Source organism: Bufo gargarizans, chromosome 7 (assembly GCF_014858855.1).
Source record: "Bufo gargarizans isolate SCDJY-AF-19 chromosome 7, ASM1485885v1, whole genome shotgun sequence".
NCBI classification, from domain to species: domain Eukaryota; kingdom Metazoa; phylum Chordata; class Amphibia; order Anura; family Bufonidae; genus Bufo; species Bufo gargarizans.
The window spans coordinates 200,997,801-201,015,847 of record NC_058086.1 but is presented as its reverse complement, the minus strand read 5'-3'; the positions used below and the strand labels follow the sequence as shown (position 1 = coordinate 201,015,847).

Below are 18,047 nucleotides of genomic sequence, written 5' to 3'. Positions count from 1 at the left end.
CTAGCTTACGCTAGCCAGGGCACCCTAAGCTCTGCTGGCCATGGAGGCCAAAGCTTGAAGCCTCAGGAGCCAGGAGGAAAATTCCCTGTTATAATCTAGAGCCAGACTACAGAGAAAAGGTGCAGCAGACAGAAGAATCTGAATTGTACAGTCAGCCTGTCAGTACAGCAGAGCCAGAGAGAAACAGATGTAGCAGAGTCGAGTTTGCCTGCCAGTTTTCATGCTAAAGCCTGCTGGGACCAAGACAAATCTTGAAGATTGTTTCTGATGAACGTTTATTCAAGTAAAGCTGCTGTTCAACTACATACAAGGTCTGGACTCAATCTTTCCTTCAAATCCCTCAATTATTCCCCCTATTTATTGCTTCCAAGCCAAAGCCTGGGGTCCAGTCGTATCCAGGTAAGAGCACCGCGACACACTAAAAGGGACATTTTAGGCTGCACTATACCACTCGGCATTCCTATACCTGCGTTGCATTACATAGAGGGCCCTAGGTGGAGGCGCCTGTTGCAATTGGAGTCACAAACAGGATTTATTTGCATGCCTTTATACTACAAGGCCTACAGATTTGACAGACATCCCACTAAAAATGATTTTATTACTTTTATTGAGGAACAGCAGGCGCAGGAAAGTGTACGCCGGCATCCGAGGGGTTAATCCTCCATCTTTGCCTGTGATGGCGTACCTTCTTCTTGTACCTCAAGAGCAGAAAAACAGGGAAACGCCCAGCCCAAGAGGGAGAAACAACAGCCCTGCCCACAGGGAACAACCCAGTGCAGTCAGGAAGTGAGGACTCCACCCCTAAAGCTTCTCCTCCCTTACCAGTTTATGTTGGCAAAAGAGGAAGTAAGATGGCGCAACATGGCCTGGGGAGATGACATGCCCGAGATGCAGGCTGCCCTGCAGGAGATACACTTATCTCAAAGACAGCGACGACCAAAGGAGAAGTCTGAGGCGTCCGCAGCGCCGGCTGGTGTGGTGGAGGTGGCTGGAGTATCCACTCCGCTGCCCAGGAAGAGCGGTACATTTGCTGGCCCGAACCTGATGGTTCCCAAAGAAGTGATGGCCCACACGATGACCATTTGGGACTACAAAATAGCTATTGAATTCTGAGTGGTCCGCGTTTTAGACCATCCACAGCTGAGGGATCCAAAAGTGGAGCGGCGCAGAGGAACCGTCGTCTGGTTCTCGGTGGAGAGAGGGAGCGGCTTCCTTATGGACAACGAGATCGGTGAGGAATTGTTTGTGGGTCGCTGATCCGTCAAGCACCCCTACTTGCCCCAGGCCCGGTACAGTCTATATGCAGGGGAACATGTAGAGTATACCCTTATGGCATTCCTTAAAGGGACCCTAATCCCCTGGTCCCAATAACGGCCCTGGAGTACTGACAGGAAGATCACACTGCCGTTGGTCGTGTACGCTGCTTGCAGGAGACCGCAGGAGGGTTCCACAGCCGAAGCCGGAGCTTCTTATTCCAGGTATGCCCCCACCACCAACTTACCAACTAGGATGTGTGTCCACCATGATGTTCACCTATAGCCCGATGGTGGTAAATTATCAATTACCCTGGAAGTTGGCGTCGGCGATAGAGAGGGCTTCCCAAGATCCATCGCCACCACTGGAGGTCCAACTACCACAGCCTCTACCGCCGGAGATACTAAATCCATTTCCCCCGGCAGGAGGTTTCGGTCGTGTAAAGCAGAAGGTTGCTACAGCTATGGCTAGTGTGACCACACAGTCACTACCAAAGTCGTCCACCAGAGGTCAGCAGAGCACCATTGTGGCAACCAGCCTAGCTTACAAGAGGCAGGAGCGCCCTCTGATGTCCTTTAGCAGCAGCAGCAGCCACAAAGAGGACTTCAGGTACCTCTTCTAAGGAGCTACCTTTTAGCCAAGAAGAAATCATGAACTAATGGGAGCCACTTCATGGACTGGACTTGACTCAGGGGCGTAGCTATAGGGGGTGCAGAGGTAGCAGTCGCTACCGGGCCCAGGAGCCTGAGGGGTCCAACGACCCTTGTGCCACATAAGACACTGGCATTATAGAAAGTGCATGCTGGTCAATTTACACCTCTGGCTGGAGGGAAGGGGTTAGGTCAAGAATTTGGCATGAGGGGGTGCCCTTTCAATGTTTGCCTCAGGCAGCAGGAAGGCTACGTGCTCCCCTGCCCCTTTCCAACAAGCACTGAGGGAAGGGGGCCCCAAGCTGAACTTTTGCACTAGGGCCCATGAGCTTTTAGCTACGCCCCTGACTTGACTGGTAAGGACATGTTGGCTGTTTTGTGTGTCTTGTGCAGTGTCCTGAAACACACTGCTTAATGTTGTGATTGTGTTTCATGTAAACTGTGCTGGTAAAGGTGTTCTCATAAAGTTGCATAGGGAGGGGGAGGTGCTAACAAGCCCCCCAGGGTTAAATCTGCCCTACACAGTGCACAGTGCAGAAGGAGCAAGAAGGTCAGTGTGTGCAATGTCTGACCTCCGCAGCCATTTTGGAGAGTTATCCAAACTCCATACTTAGTTCCATGTACCAGCCCATAGAAGGGAAAAGATTACAGAAGAATCAGGCAACTCAGAGAGGGAATGAGAATATTGACAAAGGAAGGTAACTGTTGTTTATCAGACTCCAGCCTCCTTTGCATCAGGTGGAGAGATTCCTAGCTACAAGCTACCCACCATAATTGAAGACAAAAAGGCCATTCGTCAGAATATAGTATTCCTAGAAGAGGATACAGAAGTATAGGATTATACAGTACAGCAGAGATAGTTCATCCCTCCAACCTGGAGAAATAAGACAGAGAATTACTTATTGTCATAGAGGACTATGCCTTATGCAACTTCTGGGAACTAATGTGAATCCCTGTAAAAGCTGCCTTGATGTAAATGACTTTTGCATACACTGATGACCTGTGTATCTGCTTCAGTAAAGTAGGAGTTTGTTAAAAGCTCTAGCCTCCTTATTCTATATCATCATTACTACTACTCTCAACATATGCAACTAGTGGTGCTTGTGTCACGAACCAGGGGCCCAGCTGCCATAAGCACCCTAAACACCACCACCATCAAGAGCACCTCAACGTCCATCTGAATGGTGTTCCCTGTAACCGAGAGTGCCCCGGAAGATTTTGTGCTGTCCTCCCATCCACTGCACGCAGGCCCCAAGGGACAACTTAACCGTGAGTACTACTATCCTCGGCAACTTATTACTAGTACGCTCACGCACATCACCCCTAGGGTGTCCGGTCGTTGCATTTGTTGCCCCGTTTTTTTCCTCACCTAGATGGCCATGTTCGTTAGGACTCCCCCCATCTGCAGAAAATACCTGCCAGTTGCGCACGTCTGCCCCCAATTCCTTTTTTCCCCCCTTCTCAGTTTAAGTGGGAGCCCTCTTTTGTGAAAAAAAGGGTTCTCATTTGCCATTGCTGCTATTTTATTGTCTACCTCATGTGGATTACAAATTTTGCCCATTGTCGGTATTCTTTTATAGGTACCGCAATGTGATCCTATGCACTTTTAAATGGACTCTGGACTTAATCTAGTTAGCCAGATAGCTAGCGTCCTTACTTTATTGCTCATATGGACTGCCTCTGAGGACATTAATACTAATGGTTCTTATTTTATCTTGTGTTAGCTCAGAAAGCCTAGGCATTGTGTTGGATTTTTGCATACACAAGGGGGATCAAGTGATAAGTCACAAGCAGATCTAACACCTTCAAGGGTAACTTCGCTGCTACTGTGTGTTTAGAGGGAGTAGCCCTCCTGGAGGTCTTGGACATAATCGGCTCCTCCTCCTACATTAGTATGTCCTAAGGCATTGCGTGCCGCCTTAAGGAAAAATATTTAGCTACCTGTTTAGTCAACAAGGTGACCGTGCAAAAAGCTATTTATAGACCTTGGTGCTTGGAAGGTAATACAGGATGAAGCAACACCCTTCTATTTGCGGGCATCTCATAGCATCGTGGATGGATTTGTAATTGCTATGTTTACATGCAATGTGCCTGGTTCACCAGCAGGTGGCAGCAAATATGGCAGAGCTATCTTAGATAGAGTGGAACCTTTCTTTTCATTCTAACCCCCCTCTGTGGAGACGTGGGCGAGTCCTACTTCCGGCAGAAAGGGTGGGGACGAGTTTGAGTTAGTTCTAGCTCCTTGTTAGGGGAAGGAGTAGCACGTCTCTGCTGGACGTGCCCACGCCAGCCAGAGCACCCTAAGCTCTGCTGGCCATGAAGGCCAAAGCTTGAAGCCTCAGGAGCCAGGAGGAATATTCCCTGGTATAACCTAGAGCCAGACTACAGAGAGAAGGTGCAGCAGAGAGAAGAATATGAGTTGTACAGTCAGCTTGTCAGTACAGCAGAGTCAGAGAGAAACAGATGTGGAAGAGTTGAGTTTTGCCTGCCAGTTTTCATGCTAAAGCCTGCTGGGACCAAGACAAAGCTTGAAGATTGTTTCTGATGAACGTTTATTCAAGTAAAGCTGCTGTTCAACCACATACAAGGTATGAATTCAATCTTTCTTTCAAATCCCTCAATTATTCCCCTTATTTATTGCTTCAGAGCCAAAGCCTGGGGTCCAGCCATATCCAGGTAGGAGCACCGTGACGCACATAAAGGGACATTTTAGGCCACACTATACCACTCGCCATTCCTATACCTGGGTCGCATTACATAGAGGGCCCAAGGTGGAGGCTCCCGTTGCAGATCCACTCCTGTTTTTTTGGGCTTTAGCAATACTGATGGATTACTGACAAAATGCTGCACAGACAGGATCTGTTTTTTGGGGGTTATTGTTCTGACAGATCAGAGGAAGAGCAAAATAATCAGTGACGTCAACACAAACGTACTGCTGACACCCTCTCCACTCTGTTGGGGGGGGGGCTTTACTTGTATAAGCATTTAATAGTAGTGTTGGGTGAGCATGCTCATCCGAAACACTAATTTTTTTCGAGCATCGCAATGCTCGGCAAATACTGCGTGTGCTTGAGCGCGATGCTCGAGTCTCCTCAACGCAGCCAATAAACGTGCAGGTAAGTTATGCCACTTACTTGCGCCATACCTCCTGGTTAACGTGTGCGCATCTTAAATATCAGTGACGTTCATTCACTGTAATTTTTTATTAGGCGGTGGTGACAGTGACATTACTTGCGCTATATTTCCTGTTTAACGTGTGCGCATCCTAAAAATATCTGTGACATTCTGTGTAATTTCTTTGCGCATACACTTACAAAACCTGCGCTACTGTACGTGTGACATACTTTCAAGCATATATACCATTTAATATGCGCAAGGCGAGCAGTAAGGGACGGGGAAGTGACCGTGCTGCTGGTGGTGCACGCAGAGGCCGTGGCCCTGGGTGCGGTGAAACTGTGCCTGCTGCCAGAGCACAAGAAACACACTCATCCACGATACCAAGCTTCATGTCGTCCCAGTTTGTAGGGCGGTGCAGGAGACCACTCTCAAAGTCACACCAGTGCGACCAGGTGGTCGGTTGGATTGCAGCAGATAATGCTTCCAGTCAGTTGGGCACCACCCTGTCTTCCACAAAGTCCAGTCTCAGTATCCAAGAGTCTGGTCAACAGAATCCTCACCCTGATCCTCCCACCATTGAGAGTCTTGGCAAACAAGTGATCTCACACTCGGATATTCTGAGGAGCTGCTTTCATCGCCATTCCTTAATTTGGGCCTCTCGCCAAGCCCACTTAAAGAGGGACATGAGGAGATCTTGTGCCCTGATTCCCAAACTATGGAGCATCCACAGTCAGAAGAAGATGACTGTGGGGGATGGCAATTAGTGTTTCATGATGATGAGACACAGTTGTCAATAAGTCAACCACAATTAGTGTCTCAAGAGGTTCATGATGAGGATGAGACACAGTTGTCAATAACTGAGGTTGTTGTTAGGTCAACAAGTCAGAAGGATGGCCAGAGTGAGGAAGTGGAAGAAGAGGTGTTGGACGATGAAGTCACTAACTCAACCTGGGAAGGTGGCAAACCGAGCGATGACAGCAGTACAGAGAGGGAGGGATTTGCAGCACCACAACAGGCTGGAAGAGGCAGTGGGGTGGCAAAAGGGAGAAGGCGAGCCACACCAAACAGGCCCGCAACTGTTCCCCGGAGCAACCTCTTGCGCCAATCTCCCTTGCCAAGGGGTAGGTGTTCCGCAGTCTGGCAATTTATTTGAGGAAAGTGCGGACGATAAAAGAATTTGCAACCTGTGCCGTACCAAAATGAGCAGGGGCGTGAACACTAGCAACCTCACCACCACTTGCATGATCTGCCACATGGCATTCAAAGCACCCTAATAGGTGGGCCGAATGCCTGGGTCCACAACCAGTGTCTGCGGGTCACACTACTGCCTCCTCTTCCCCTGTGTTATGTGCTGGCCAATCCCCTGTCCAAGACTCAGGCCCGGATGCCTCCCGCCATGCACCTTCTCCTCCTCCACCTCCTCCTCCACTTCCACCTCTGAATTATCATCTTGCAGCACCAGTCAGCCATCAGTCAGTAGCTGGAAGCAGTGAAGCACTGCAGTGGGGAAGCGGCAACAGGCTGTGCTTAAACTGATCTGCTTAGGTGACAAACAGCACACCGCCGCAGAGCTGTGGCAGGGGATTATGGACCAGACTGAGCTGTGGCTTTCACCACTCAACCTAGAACCAGGCATGGTTGTGTCTGATAATGGCCGTAACTTGGTGGCGGCTTTCGAGCTCGGCAAGCTCACACACATCCTATGCCTAGCCCACGTGTTCAACCTAGTGTGTTCTGTCCCCAGATTCAGATCCAGTTGTTTCTGTGTGTTTATCAGTTGATATTGCATTTAACTGTGTTGTAATTACTTTGCATTACATTGTGTGGTAACAGCACCATCTATTGATGAGTTTAGGTATTTCATCCAGCCTCTTTTTTCCCTATGCATTATGGGAGTCCCAGGGCATTGTGGGTAGTTCCTGGTTCTTTTCTAGTCTTGGGCTGGTACAGCAAGCAGCCACCATCTTATGTCTCAGGAGCCACACACTCTCACTGGTTTTCCTGCCACATCATCTGTTATTCAGCCTTTTTTTGAGCATAGTCGTTAAGAGCACTATCTATGTGTCATTTACAGCAGTTTATTATGTTTATTGTATCTGATAGCTCATTACTATTGATACCTCATGTACTGCGTGTATAGCAGATTATTCTGTGTTTTATGCCATGTACCATGGTATTTATGTTCTAAAATATTACTGTTTATTCTGTAGTTTCACCTTTCCTGTCAGTCTACGAGCAATAAAGAGAACCTTAAAGCTGAACAGTCTCTTTTCCTCAGAGGACAGAAGGTTTAGCTACATGTCAGATTACACACCGTGCTTATGTGTATGAGGACAGTATATAGTGGTTCAGCGGTTTCTCAAAACCTACCCCAATTTGCCTGAGCTATTAATGAAGGTGCGCCGTGTGTGTGCCCATTTCTGCAAGTCATCCTCAGCTTCCGCCAGTCTGGCAGCGCTGCAACAGCACTTGCAATTGCCAGCTCACCGACTGTTGTCTGATGTGAGCACTCACTGGAACTCCACGTTCCACATGTTGGCCAGGCTTTGTGAGCAGCCGAGAGCAGTAGTGGAATTCCAGCTGCAACATGGTCACCTTTCCAGTCAGCTTCCGCTCTTCACAAGCGAGGAGTGGGCATGGATGTCTGACCTCTGTGAGGTTTTACACAACTTTGAGGAATCAACACAGATGGTGAGCGGCGATAACGCTATTATCAGCGTAACCATCCCACTTCTGTGTCTACTCAAACGCTCGCTGCTCACAATTTAGGCAGACGCTTTGCATGTGGAGGAGGTGGAAATGGGGGAAGACATTACACAGGGAGATAGTCAGACCGCCCTCAGTTCGTCTTCTCAGCGCGAATTGGATGATGAGAAGGAGAAATAGCAGGAAACGGTTGCCTCCTCTACAGAGGGTAGTACCCATGGAAGTTTTATTCCATCTGCTCAGCGCAGATGGGTAGAAGAGGAGGAAGAGGATGATGAGATTGAGAGTCATCCTCCTGATGAGGACAGTGAAGTCTTGTCTGTTGGGACTCTGGCACACATGGCTGACTTTATGTTATGCTGCCTTTCCAGTGACCCTCGCATTGTACACATTTTGGCCAACACAGATTACTGGTTGTTCACCCTTCACGACCCGCTACAAAGAGAACTTCCCATCTCTCATTCCTATGGTGGAGAGGAGGAGCAAAATGGTGCAATACCAGAAGGACCTTGTGGAAAAATAGCTCCAAAAATTTCCAGCTGAAAATGCTGGCGGCAGAGTCCGTAGTTCCTCGGCCAATCGAGGAGTGAGACAAGGGGAACACACAGCAGTTCCAACAGAGGCATGGCAACACTCTCCAAGGCCTGGGACAGTTTTTTAACACCCCGCCAGCACCCTCAACCTGATGCGTGGCCTAATGTCACAAGGAGGGAAACATTTTGGAAGATGGTGAAGGAGTACGTAGCAGACCGTGTCAGCGTCCTCAGTGATCCCTGTGTGCCTTACAACTACTGGGTGTCCAAGCTGGACATGTGGCACGAACTAGCGGTACGCCTTATAGGTGCTGGCCTGCCCTGCTGCCAGTGTTTTGTCAGAGCTTGTATTTAGTGCTGTTGGGGGCATTATAACAGATAAGCGCATCTGCCTGTCAACTGGAAATGCTGACTGGTTGACTCCTATAAAAATGAACAAGGCCTGGATTGCCCCCTGACTTCTCTACTCCACCAGAGGAAAGTGGCTGAACATAAAGGCACTTTAAATGTGGCTTTTATGGTGTAATGAATACACTGTATTTTTTAACGCGGTTTGCCACAAATAAATTCAGATCGAACCAATTTTTTTTGTACAATTCGGCAAACCGGCAGATTCGAATTTTTGAGAAATTCGCTCATCTCTAATAATGATCAAGATGAGTTTTCCAGTATTATGTCCTTAGAATCTGATCGATGGGGATCAGACTCCTGAAGATCAGCTGTTGAAAGGGGGGAGCTGTAACTTCTTTCTTGGCCTGTGACATCAAATCCATATTTCATATCTTTGTGCAGCTCACACCCATTCAAGTGAATGAGATTATCTCCAATTCCAAGCACAGCCACTATACAATGTACGGCGATGTGCTTATACTGTATACCATGAAGAGTCCCTATCAAACAGCTGATTGGTGAGGCTGCCAGGAGATGGACTCCCATTGATAAGTTATTAATGATCTATCCTCAGGGTATTTAACTCCCAAAATGACCCTTTAAGTTAATGATGTCACCTTTGGAGTCTGGATCATATGGTGGTAATTAGAGATGAGTGAGTAGATAAAATTCTGAAATTCGATCCAAATGTTTAAAAAAAATAAAAGTTCTGATTTTAATGAAACTGAATTTTGTGTGATTTGATTCTGGAAAATAAAAGGCAGAGAGACTTTTCCAGGCAACTAAGGCACTTTTTATTTAAGGCAAATTCAGATGGCCAATTCAGCTGAATCGGACACAATTCAAATTTTAAGAAATTGGCTCATCTTTAGTGGTAACTGGAAGCAGTGTCTACATGCCTTACAAGAACCTTCATCTACAGAGATGCACGATTATGTTCATCAGGAGTGTTTGGGTGGATCAGGAAGTAGTCTTATCTATCAGCAATTGTCTATGCTGTGAAGATACGAGATGTGCATCACCTGAAACTACGGATACTGGAAGCCTGTGCTAGCATTTCTCCTGCAGTGTTGCTATCAGTGTGTGAAGAGTGGGAGAAGAGGGTTGCATTGACAATCCAATACAATGGGCAGCACATTGAACACATTTTATAAGTGGTCAGAAACTTGTAAATAACTCATGAAAGAATAAAGTTACGTTAAAACCAAGCACACCATTGTTTTTCTTGTTAAATTCCCAATAAGTTTGATGTGTCACATGACCCTCTTCCTATTGAAAAAACTAAAGTTGGATTCAAAATGGCCGACTTCAAAATGGCCGCCATGGTCACCACCCATCTTGAAAAGTTCCCCCCTCACATATACTAATGTGCTACAAACAGGAAGTTAATATCACCAACCATTCCCATTTTATTAAGGTGTATTCATATAAATGGCCCACCCTGTAGGATGGAAATAAAATTTAGAGACAAATCTTGGCATCTTGGCATTAACTGACAGTTGACACCAAGCTAAGAGCCACATTGTCATTGCATTGTAACTGGTTCAGGACCATATAACAGGCCCTACAGGATTCTTTGCAATTTTGGGTCATAGTCAAGCAGCAACTTGAGAGACATGATGTGAACCCATTCAGTTCAATGGCTGCAGTGCTACACAGCGATCTTGGTCACAGCCAATATCATCATGTAGACTCAGCCTAAAGGATCAGATATCCTGATATAAAAAAGGGGCTTATCTTTTTTTCCCCTGGTGCCAGGTGTAACCATAGCCCATTGTGGGCTTTCTTTCACGATCCATTAAACTGGGTAATAAAATAAACACAAAACCATTTGCAAATCTTTATTTTTGTGAACAAAATAAACCCATCCTTTGAAAAACAGTAAAAAATAATACTAATGATATTAACACACCCCATCTTCGACTAGACACCCACTGAAGATAACATGTGACTTATGTAAACATCTTAGTTGAGAAAAAGAAAGTCCTAGGTTCTGCCATAATTGACCAAAGAATTGGCCCGTACTGAAACATTTTGTGCAGATGTATCAGATCAGACTTATTCCCAACAAACTTCCCATACACATGCTAGATAGTTTCTGTTGAGCATGATTTTTTTGGGGGAGAGGGTAATACAGCTCTACCAGCTTATCCCACATGAGAACAAAGTTTAGGTATGTTGAGTTTCAACATGCCCAATCCCTCTTCCCGCCAACAAATGCGGAACGGATGTTAGCCAAACATTTCATATACATTAAATGGTTGGTGAGTTTGGCCTCCCCAAGTCAAATTTGTATTGCCACTTTAGGCCTGGCATTGTACTTGGTACGTGAAATGGTTCCAAAATGGGAGTGTGTTTTTTCCCATAAACAAGACCTCAAACACAGTAGGGTAATTTTGTGACTTCATGTGGAACATACAAAAAGAAACAAAAACAGAACACAGAAATAGAGAACTGTTCTCATCAAAGAACAAAGCACATGATTGGATGTGACCATCAGATGACCACTTTGTGATCGGGTCAGTTGTTCTCATCGTGCCCTCCACATTAGTCGGTATTCATAGAACCTTCTCCATATATCCTCAATATTTGAGGGAAATTCTACAGTTTAAAATACTGTTTCTTTCAGCCTATCACAGTATACTTCTATTTGTAGAGAATAAATATCTTTTACAAGAGCATTTACAACCGTCTTTACAAAACCACATTCCAATGGAGTTCACTACAAAAATAATACAGTGTCCCATACCTTAAGACATTTCTATTTTCTCGAAACTTCCATATACAATAGATACAATTGTAGGAACTGGTTTCTATCAAAAGATAAGTGTATTACTGACTATTTCTTACTTAAGCCAGTCCCTATGCTGGCATAGAAAGTAGACTTCCATGGCTTGATAAAAAAAAAATCTAAATTAAAGGGACCTTTGTCCATATCACTAGGGGTGATCAAACATCCCATTAGTCATAAGAAGACTTCTTCCAATTTTTGGGGGCCAGTTCTTTCTACTGTACATAGTCAACATTTGTCTTCTCCCTATATCATATATAGACACAGTTTGCAGAACTCATGTTCTGTATTAACATATTCCCAGCTTTTTACAATATAATTACAAGTTGTTACTGATCAGGGGCGTAACTACCATAGCGGCAGACCATGCGACTCCTATTGGGCCCAGGGCAAGAGGGGGCCCAGTCTTAGTTGGGATTATCTCCTCTTCTACTGGTAGTGAAAACTTGGTCAGGACTCTACCCTCTAAAGCAGGGGTGCACAACCTGCGGCCCGGGGGCCACATGCGGCCCTTGATACCATTCTGTGCGGCCCCAAACCATCTGGTAACAGACATGTATGCCTATGTCTTGTAGCTGCTCACATGTATTTTTCATGTATTTCTCCCATTAGATGGGAGTCCTGGAAGTGTAACTAGACATTAATGGTACATAATGTGTGTTCAATATGCCATAAGTACAATATTTCAGTTGTTAATACACCTTTAAATTTTAATTTCGGCCCTCATCATTGGTTCAGTCTGGCAATGTGGCCCCCAACCAGGAAATGTTGTGCACCCCTGCTCTAAAGGAACAACTTTTAGCAAATGAGGCAGTGAAAAAATGGCCCAAGGGTCATCGAAAAAGGGTTTAGGCAGAAACCCTTCTGTCCTGTGTAGGAGGCCTGGTTTGATCCTTGCTATGGGGCCCTTACTTCCCTATGTACGCCACTGTTACTGATAATCACATTTCATTAATTAGACATTCCAAAAACTCCCAAAATGAGAAGGGCAAGCTATGCATTTTGCTCCTCTACAGTCTACTAACTATGACTATTTAAAACTTTAGTCCCATAGAAATATTCTTGCAGATTTTTGTGCAACTCATGAAATCTTGATCTGCGTTGATAACCCTTGGCATTCTTCTGTCCAGTTCTCATAAGCTCTTTTCATGGTTTCTTCTTTTAGTTCATTGAAGATTTCTGCGGATATAAAAACTCAGACAATCAGAAAATGTTAGCTTCAACAAACCCAATAAAAACCAAAAACTACATGGTTGGAATAGCTTATGATATTCGAGGTCAGTCATGATGGAGAGTATACAAGACATATAACCATTTTATGATATATGATATTTATTGAAAACTTTCCATAAGACAAGCTTTTTGAGATGATCACCCATGATTTGATATTCAGTTTGCTTACTTCCGATCTACAGATATGTCCACTGTAACCTTTCTGAAAATCTTGTCAAGGACTGCGATTTCTCACAATATAAATTTAATACATTATCATAACATGCCAACAAAACAATTGACAGGCTGAAATGTACATCACGGCCACTAGGTGGCTACATATAAAGAACTCCTGACAGGGTATCATAAAATTATGTTCTTTTTCAAAGCTGGTCATCTCTTAACGTTCTTCTCGGAGACAAGAGCAAACGTTAAGGAAGGACACATCTGTGAATTGGAGAACAAGCCCTCTGGTCATCTCAAAGAAGCTTTATTGTACCCATATTATGGTCTTGCTAGAGTTTTCCAACCATAATGAGGTACCTTACCTGCAGTTCCAAGTCCAGTAGGGAGAGGAAGCCGCAGTTTTCCACCACTGTGTTTGAACCTCTCTACCAATGCCTTCTTTATGAGTGGCAGGGTACAGTCCTTGTGCCAGACCGGAAGCTCCAAGGTTCTCATGCACTGTATTGTACGTCTTTTTTCTTCAACTGTGATAAATCCCCTTTCATAAGAGACATATGTCATGAAAGCCATATCAATGTTCACGGCCTCTCCATGCATTAGAGCTGGAAGGACTTTCTGGAAAGAAAAATGTAGCATTATGTGCATATGTAGGTTCCTAAGTAGGTTTTTTAATGAAATCAATGGGCTGTTTATGCAATGTACAGATGTTCCAGTTTCTGCAGCACAAGAAACATTCTTTGTAGTCAGTATCTGCACTTCGCAATTTGATAATGGGACCCCCTGATCTATTATGTTCTCTTATAGTGTATTTGAAAATCGTTTTCTAGTCCAGAAATACCCTTTAATACCCGATTTTTTTAAATTCAATACAGTTATATTGTAATATATTTTATTAATAGTATGTACCATTTCAAGCTCTGGGCTTATGACATGTCCATAATCCACCAGTCTTTCAAGTTCATCCTCCCACAGGTTAGGAGCCAGCTCTTCCAACATTGTCTGAATGGCTATTCTTGTGGTTGTTAGGGCAGCATCGCCATGATTAGCAAGACCATTCCTGGATTGAAACTTAGTGTCTAAAAGAAACTTTCCGTGTTGTTCCAGCAGCTCAAATAGCCCTTTATGTTTCATTAAAGCCATCTGAAAGACAAAATTCGATATCTTTGAGTATACACATACATGCTTTAATTGAAGCATTCTTTAACCCCCCCCCCCCATTTAAAGGGCATCTGTCAGCAGATTTGTACCTATGACACTGACTGACCTGTTCCATGTGAGTTTGGCAGCTGAAGACATCTGTGTTGGTCCCATGTTTATATGTGCCCGCATTGCTGATAAAAATGATGTTTTAATATATGCAAATTATCCTGTAGGAGCAACGTGGGCGTTACCTTTACACCTAGAGGCTCTGCTCTCTCTACAACTGCTGCGTCCTCTGCACTTTCATTGACAGAACCAGGCAGTGTGAACATGATCACAACTGCCGTGTCAATCAAAGTGGAGAGAGAGAGAGAGAGCTGAGCCTCTAGGTGTAATGGCAACACCCCCATTGCTCCTAAATGCACATTTGCATATGTCAAAACATAATTTTTCTCAGCAATGTGGGCACATATGAACATGGGACCAACACAGATGCTTTCAGCCGCCAAACACACATGCAGATTCCCTTTAAATACTTGTTTGCTTCCTTGCTAAATAATTTTAGTTCTAATTGTTCCCCCTCAAGTCAAGGACATGTATCACTTGCATCTAAAAATACATATTCAGTAAACATGTATTCACCTTTAAGATTTCTCCAAGACCATTGGAAATATGACGTCGTGGGACAGTCTGAATGAAAGATCTATCAAGAAAGGTCGCCGCCGGAGGAACGTAGGTTCCCAGCTTGTTCTTACAGTTGCAGAAATTCACTCCATTCTTTGCACCCACACTGGCATCCACATAGGACAGAAGAGTTGTGGGAACTCGAATGTATGGCGTTCGACGCCTGTAAAGAGAGGCAGCAAGACCAACAACATCTAAGCAAACCCCACCTCCGATGGCTATGATTGGTTCATTGCGTCTGTCAATTCCAAATTTTAGGACTTCTTCAAGTATGGTCAAAACAAGCTCCATTGACTTGGTTTCTTCTGTTGTCTCCAGAGCAAGGATTTTATAAGTGACGTTATTGGTCTCAAAATACTTTCTAATTTTGGAGCCATATAACTTTTCCACAGCCATGTCCACCACAACGAACCGCTTCTGGATCTTCTTTTGGTAAACCTCAACTTCTTGTGACTCAAACACGTGGCCATAAAGGAGGGTCATGTTATTGGGATCTAGGAGATTTTGGGTTTCTATCACTTTATAACGGAAGTAAATGGGTGCTTTCACGGTCCAGGAGACACCAGACTCCGTTGTAGTCTCGCTTCTGTTTAGGAAAAGAAAGAAAAATAATCCTGATGCTGAAAACAATTTACTAGTTGGCAAGGATTTCTTAGATAGTTTTGGACAAAAAAAAATGTATAAGATGGGTTCAAATTATTCTTATTTTTTTTTCTTTCACTGTCCAATATAATTTGTATATCAATTGACTTAGAAGATCACATTTCTCCTGTAGCTGAAGAACTGGATAATCAAGTTCTACCTCTACCCCGCAGCAAGAGGTTATTTGGTTCAAAGTATCAAGTTAAATTTAAATATCAATTACAGAAAAATGTGTGAAGAGAAAACTTTTTTTTATCCACATAGCAATTTACAAACAAAAGACTTATAGAATATAAGAATTTCTATTTAATGTTACCATTTATCAGCATTAACTCTTATTCTAAAATAAATATTATCAATAATATCATTCTTTTCATATTGAAATTTCGGTTTTGATTTTGATAGTAATAACGAAGTCTTATTGGCACATCGTGTACATTTTGTGGGTGCAAAAAATGGGTTTTGCATCTGGGTTTTGCTTCCGCAAAGGTTTATGTTCAGAGTGTTTGCATCCACAAAACCCATGAGGATCGATTGTGGCTATTGCAATGGAACATTTATTTTTGCTATTTTTCAGTATATAACTGATTATAATTACAAATATAAAATTAAAAACTCAAACATAAACATGCCAAGTGATTTCTTTTTTTAATTTTTGTATTTCATAATCTCCAAACAATATTTTAGCATTGATTCTGAAATAAAACAATGACACGAAATAGTTCATAAAATGTAAAAAATCGAAAAATCTAATCTTCAAATCCAAATTTGAGTCTTGATTTTAAGTGAATACAAAAGAACATAACAAATAAGTGGAATATATAATTTAGAAAATCTTCAAATCAGATCAGTATTGCATCACAGCATACATTTTTGCCCTTGCACTTACATTTTGGCCTGGGAAACAACCACTTGATCTTCATTCCAAGTTGTTGGAATTTCTTGCCCACTTTCCACACAACACCAAGTGTTCTTCACCTGGATGAGCTGGCATTCTCTATGCGTGGCCCGTTTTTTGTCAGTTTCAGCCTTGGTTGCCCCTTTTACATGGGTAAAGCTGTACAGATCTCCTGCAGGCATCTCTGTAGGTTTCCGTAGTAGTAGATTTTTAGTAGTAGTAGTAGTAATAGTAGTAGTAGTAGAAGCTTTTATTCTGCAAACTTCTGTGAGTCCTTCCGAAAATTCGATGTTTTTATAGCCTTTAAGCAGCCAGTAGCTTTACGGGGGAGTGTCCTTAGAGCATCTCACCTGCTTATAGTTTATAAAACTTCTGTTGTGTAACTTCGAAAGGGTGAGGAAAAAACCATGAAGCTAAACAGAGTGACACGTTGTGTAAGGGATAGTCACTGACAATTTACTCCCCAAAGGACATCCCCTTATTATCTAACATTGCATTCTGGTCTGGTGAAAGATTTTTCTAGATGAACAAGCTGAAGGATCTGATTTAGTAGAACCAGCGACACACTCACATAACTTTGGTAGACCACCTACTGTATGCTTGCAGACATGAGATCCTTAAATCTGAAAATGCTGTGCAGATCTTTGGTCTAAATTTACTGTGGAGCCCTGTGTCACACATTGAATTACATTTTTGCAATTTACAGGAACGTGCAAGTGAAAGCCCATCTGGTATCAGTTTGAAGCCAGAGCTACACTACGTCTGAAAATCATGGTAAAATTATCTATGCATTTCTATTTATTCTCTAGGGAGAATTATTGGAGTTGCATCTTATTGACCATTTTATAGAGATTTCCAATCTTTGTGTAGCCCTAGCCTAACTGGACATGATACTTCATCATGACCAGTTCCATAATGTGATGTTAATAAAGGGAGTTTTTCAAATGCTCAGGAAATATTAAGATAATAGAGAGGGGGAGAGGGGAGGAGGGGGGGGGGCTGTATCTCTTGTAGAAGGCTCAAACTGGAGAAAATGTATAAAGCGGGTGCACATAACTTGCACCATTTTCTATGTCACAGTACCTCATGCTTGCAGGAAATTCAGTTTGGATGTGTGTGTAAAAGCTAACATTCTGCACTGACCCCAAGGTTTCAGTTTAAAGGGGTTATCTTAGATTGGGCAAAATCTCTGAAGCCAGTGATTGGCTGCAGCGGTCACTTCCTGTTTGACATCACAACTGCAGATTTGAAAACAAACCAAGGGAGAGAGATTTTACCTGGTGAGTACTGCGTCTTTCATTATTTTGTATTATTCATCCCAATCCCCCCTAGGAAAACTTGAAAACTTTCAAAGGGGTTATCCCATGAATTTAAAACACTGACTCATCAGGATTCAGGACAACTTGCTTACCTTTCTGGTGGTGGTTAACAGCTCACACACAAGCACCAGCATCTCCCAGGATGATTTTCAATTAGCTCTTGTTGATTCTTTTCTCCTCTGCATTAAAAAATAGTCCCTCACATATACCCCCAGAGATGCATATGGTATGCGATGCCCCCGCTATTTCCTTCTCCACTGTCTAGAGAGAGATATAGCTAGATGTTTCTATGAATTTACAAGTAGGGAGCATTGAATGAAAGGCATCTGGATCAATTCAGACAGGGCGTAAGGAAGTAGTCCACCATATAGGTGAGGGTGGACCAGAAGGATAAACATCAGGGGGCGCTAGGAAAATGTAATGTACTATAAAAATAAAAAAAAGCAAACAGTATTTTTATTGCATTTATATTGCAGTAATATTTCATTTGAAATGCCCTATTAATTTTATAATAAAACTTTTCAT

At 43.5% G+C, this 18,047-nt stretch overlaps 1 protein-coding gene across 1 annotated transcript; it reads right to left on the bottom strand.

Annotated features, from left to right (window-relative positions):
- Positions 1-12,522: 12,522 nt before the first annotated feature.
- LOC122944258 (2-epi-5-epi-valiolone synthase-like) lies at positions 12,523-16,385 on the bottom strand. The gene is made up of 5 exons (XM_044302493.1): positions 16,195-16,385; positions 14,622-15,249; positions 13,746-13,979; positions 13,202-13,454; positions 12,523-12,620 (listed from the first exon to the last, which is right to left on the bottom strand). Exons 1-5 carry the CDS (start codon positions 16,383-16,385, stop codon positions 12,523-12,525), a joined length of 1,404 nt encoding a protein of 467 aa, XP_044158428.1.
- Positions 16,386-18,047: the final 1,662 nt, after the last annotated feature.

Bases quoted from the DNA above. Each gene is read 5' to 3' on its own strand.
- LOC122944258 (XM_044302493.1), bottom strand. From the start codon at position 16,385: ATGCCTGCAGGAGATCTGTACAGCTTTACCCATGTAAAAGGGGCAACC. The intron at 13,455-13,745 runs GTACATACTATT...TTTTCTTTCCAG, and splicing joins TAAGCCCAGAGCTTGAAATG to AAAGTCCTTCCAGCTCTAAT. The intron at 12,621-13,201 runs GTAAGGTACCTC...TTATATCCGCAG, and splicing joins TACTGGACTTGGAACTGCAG to AAATCTTCAATGAACTAAAA.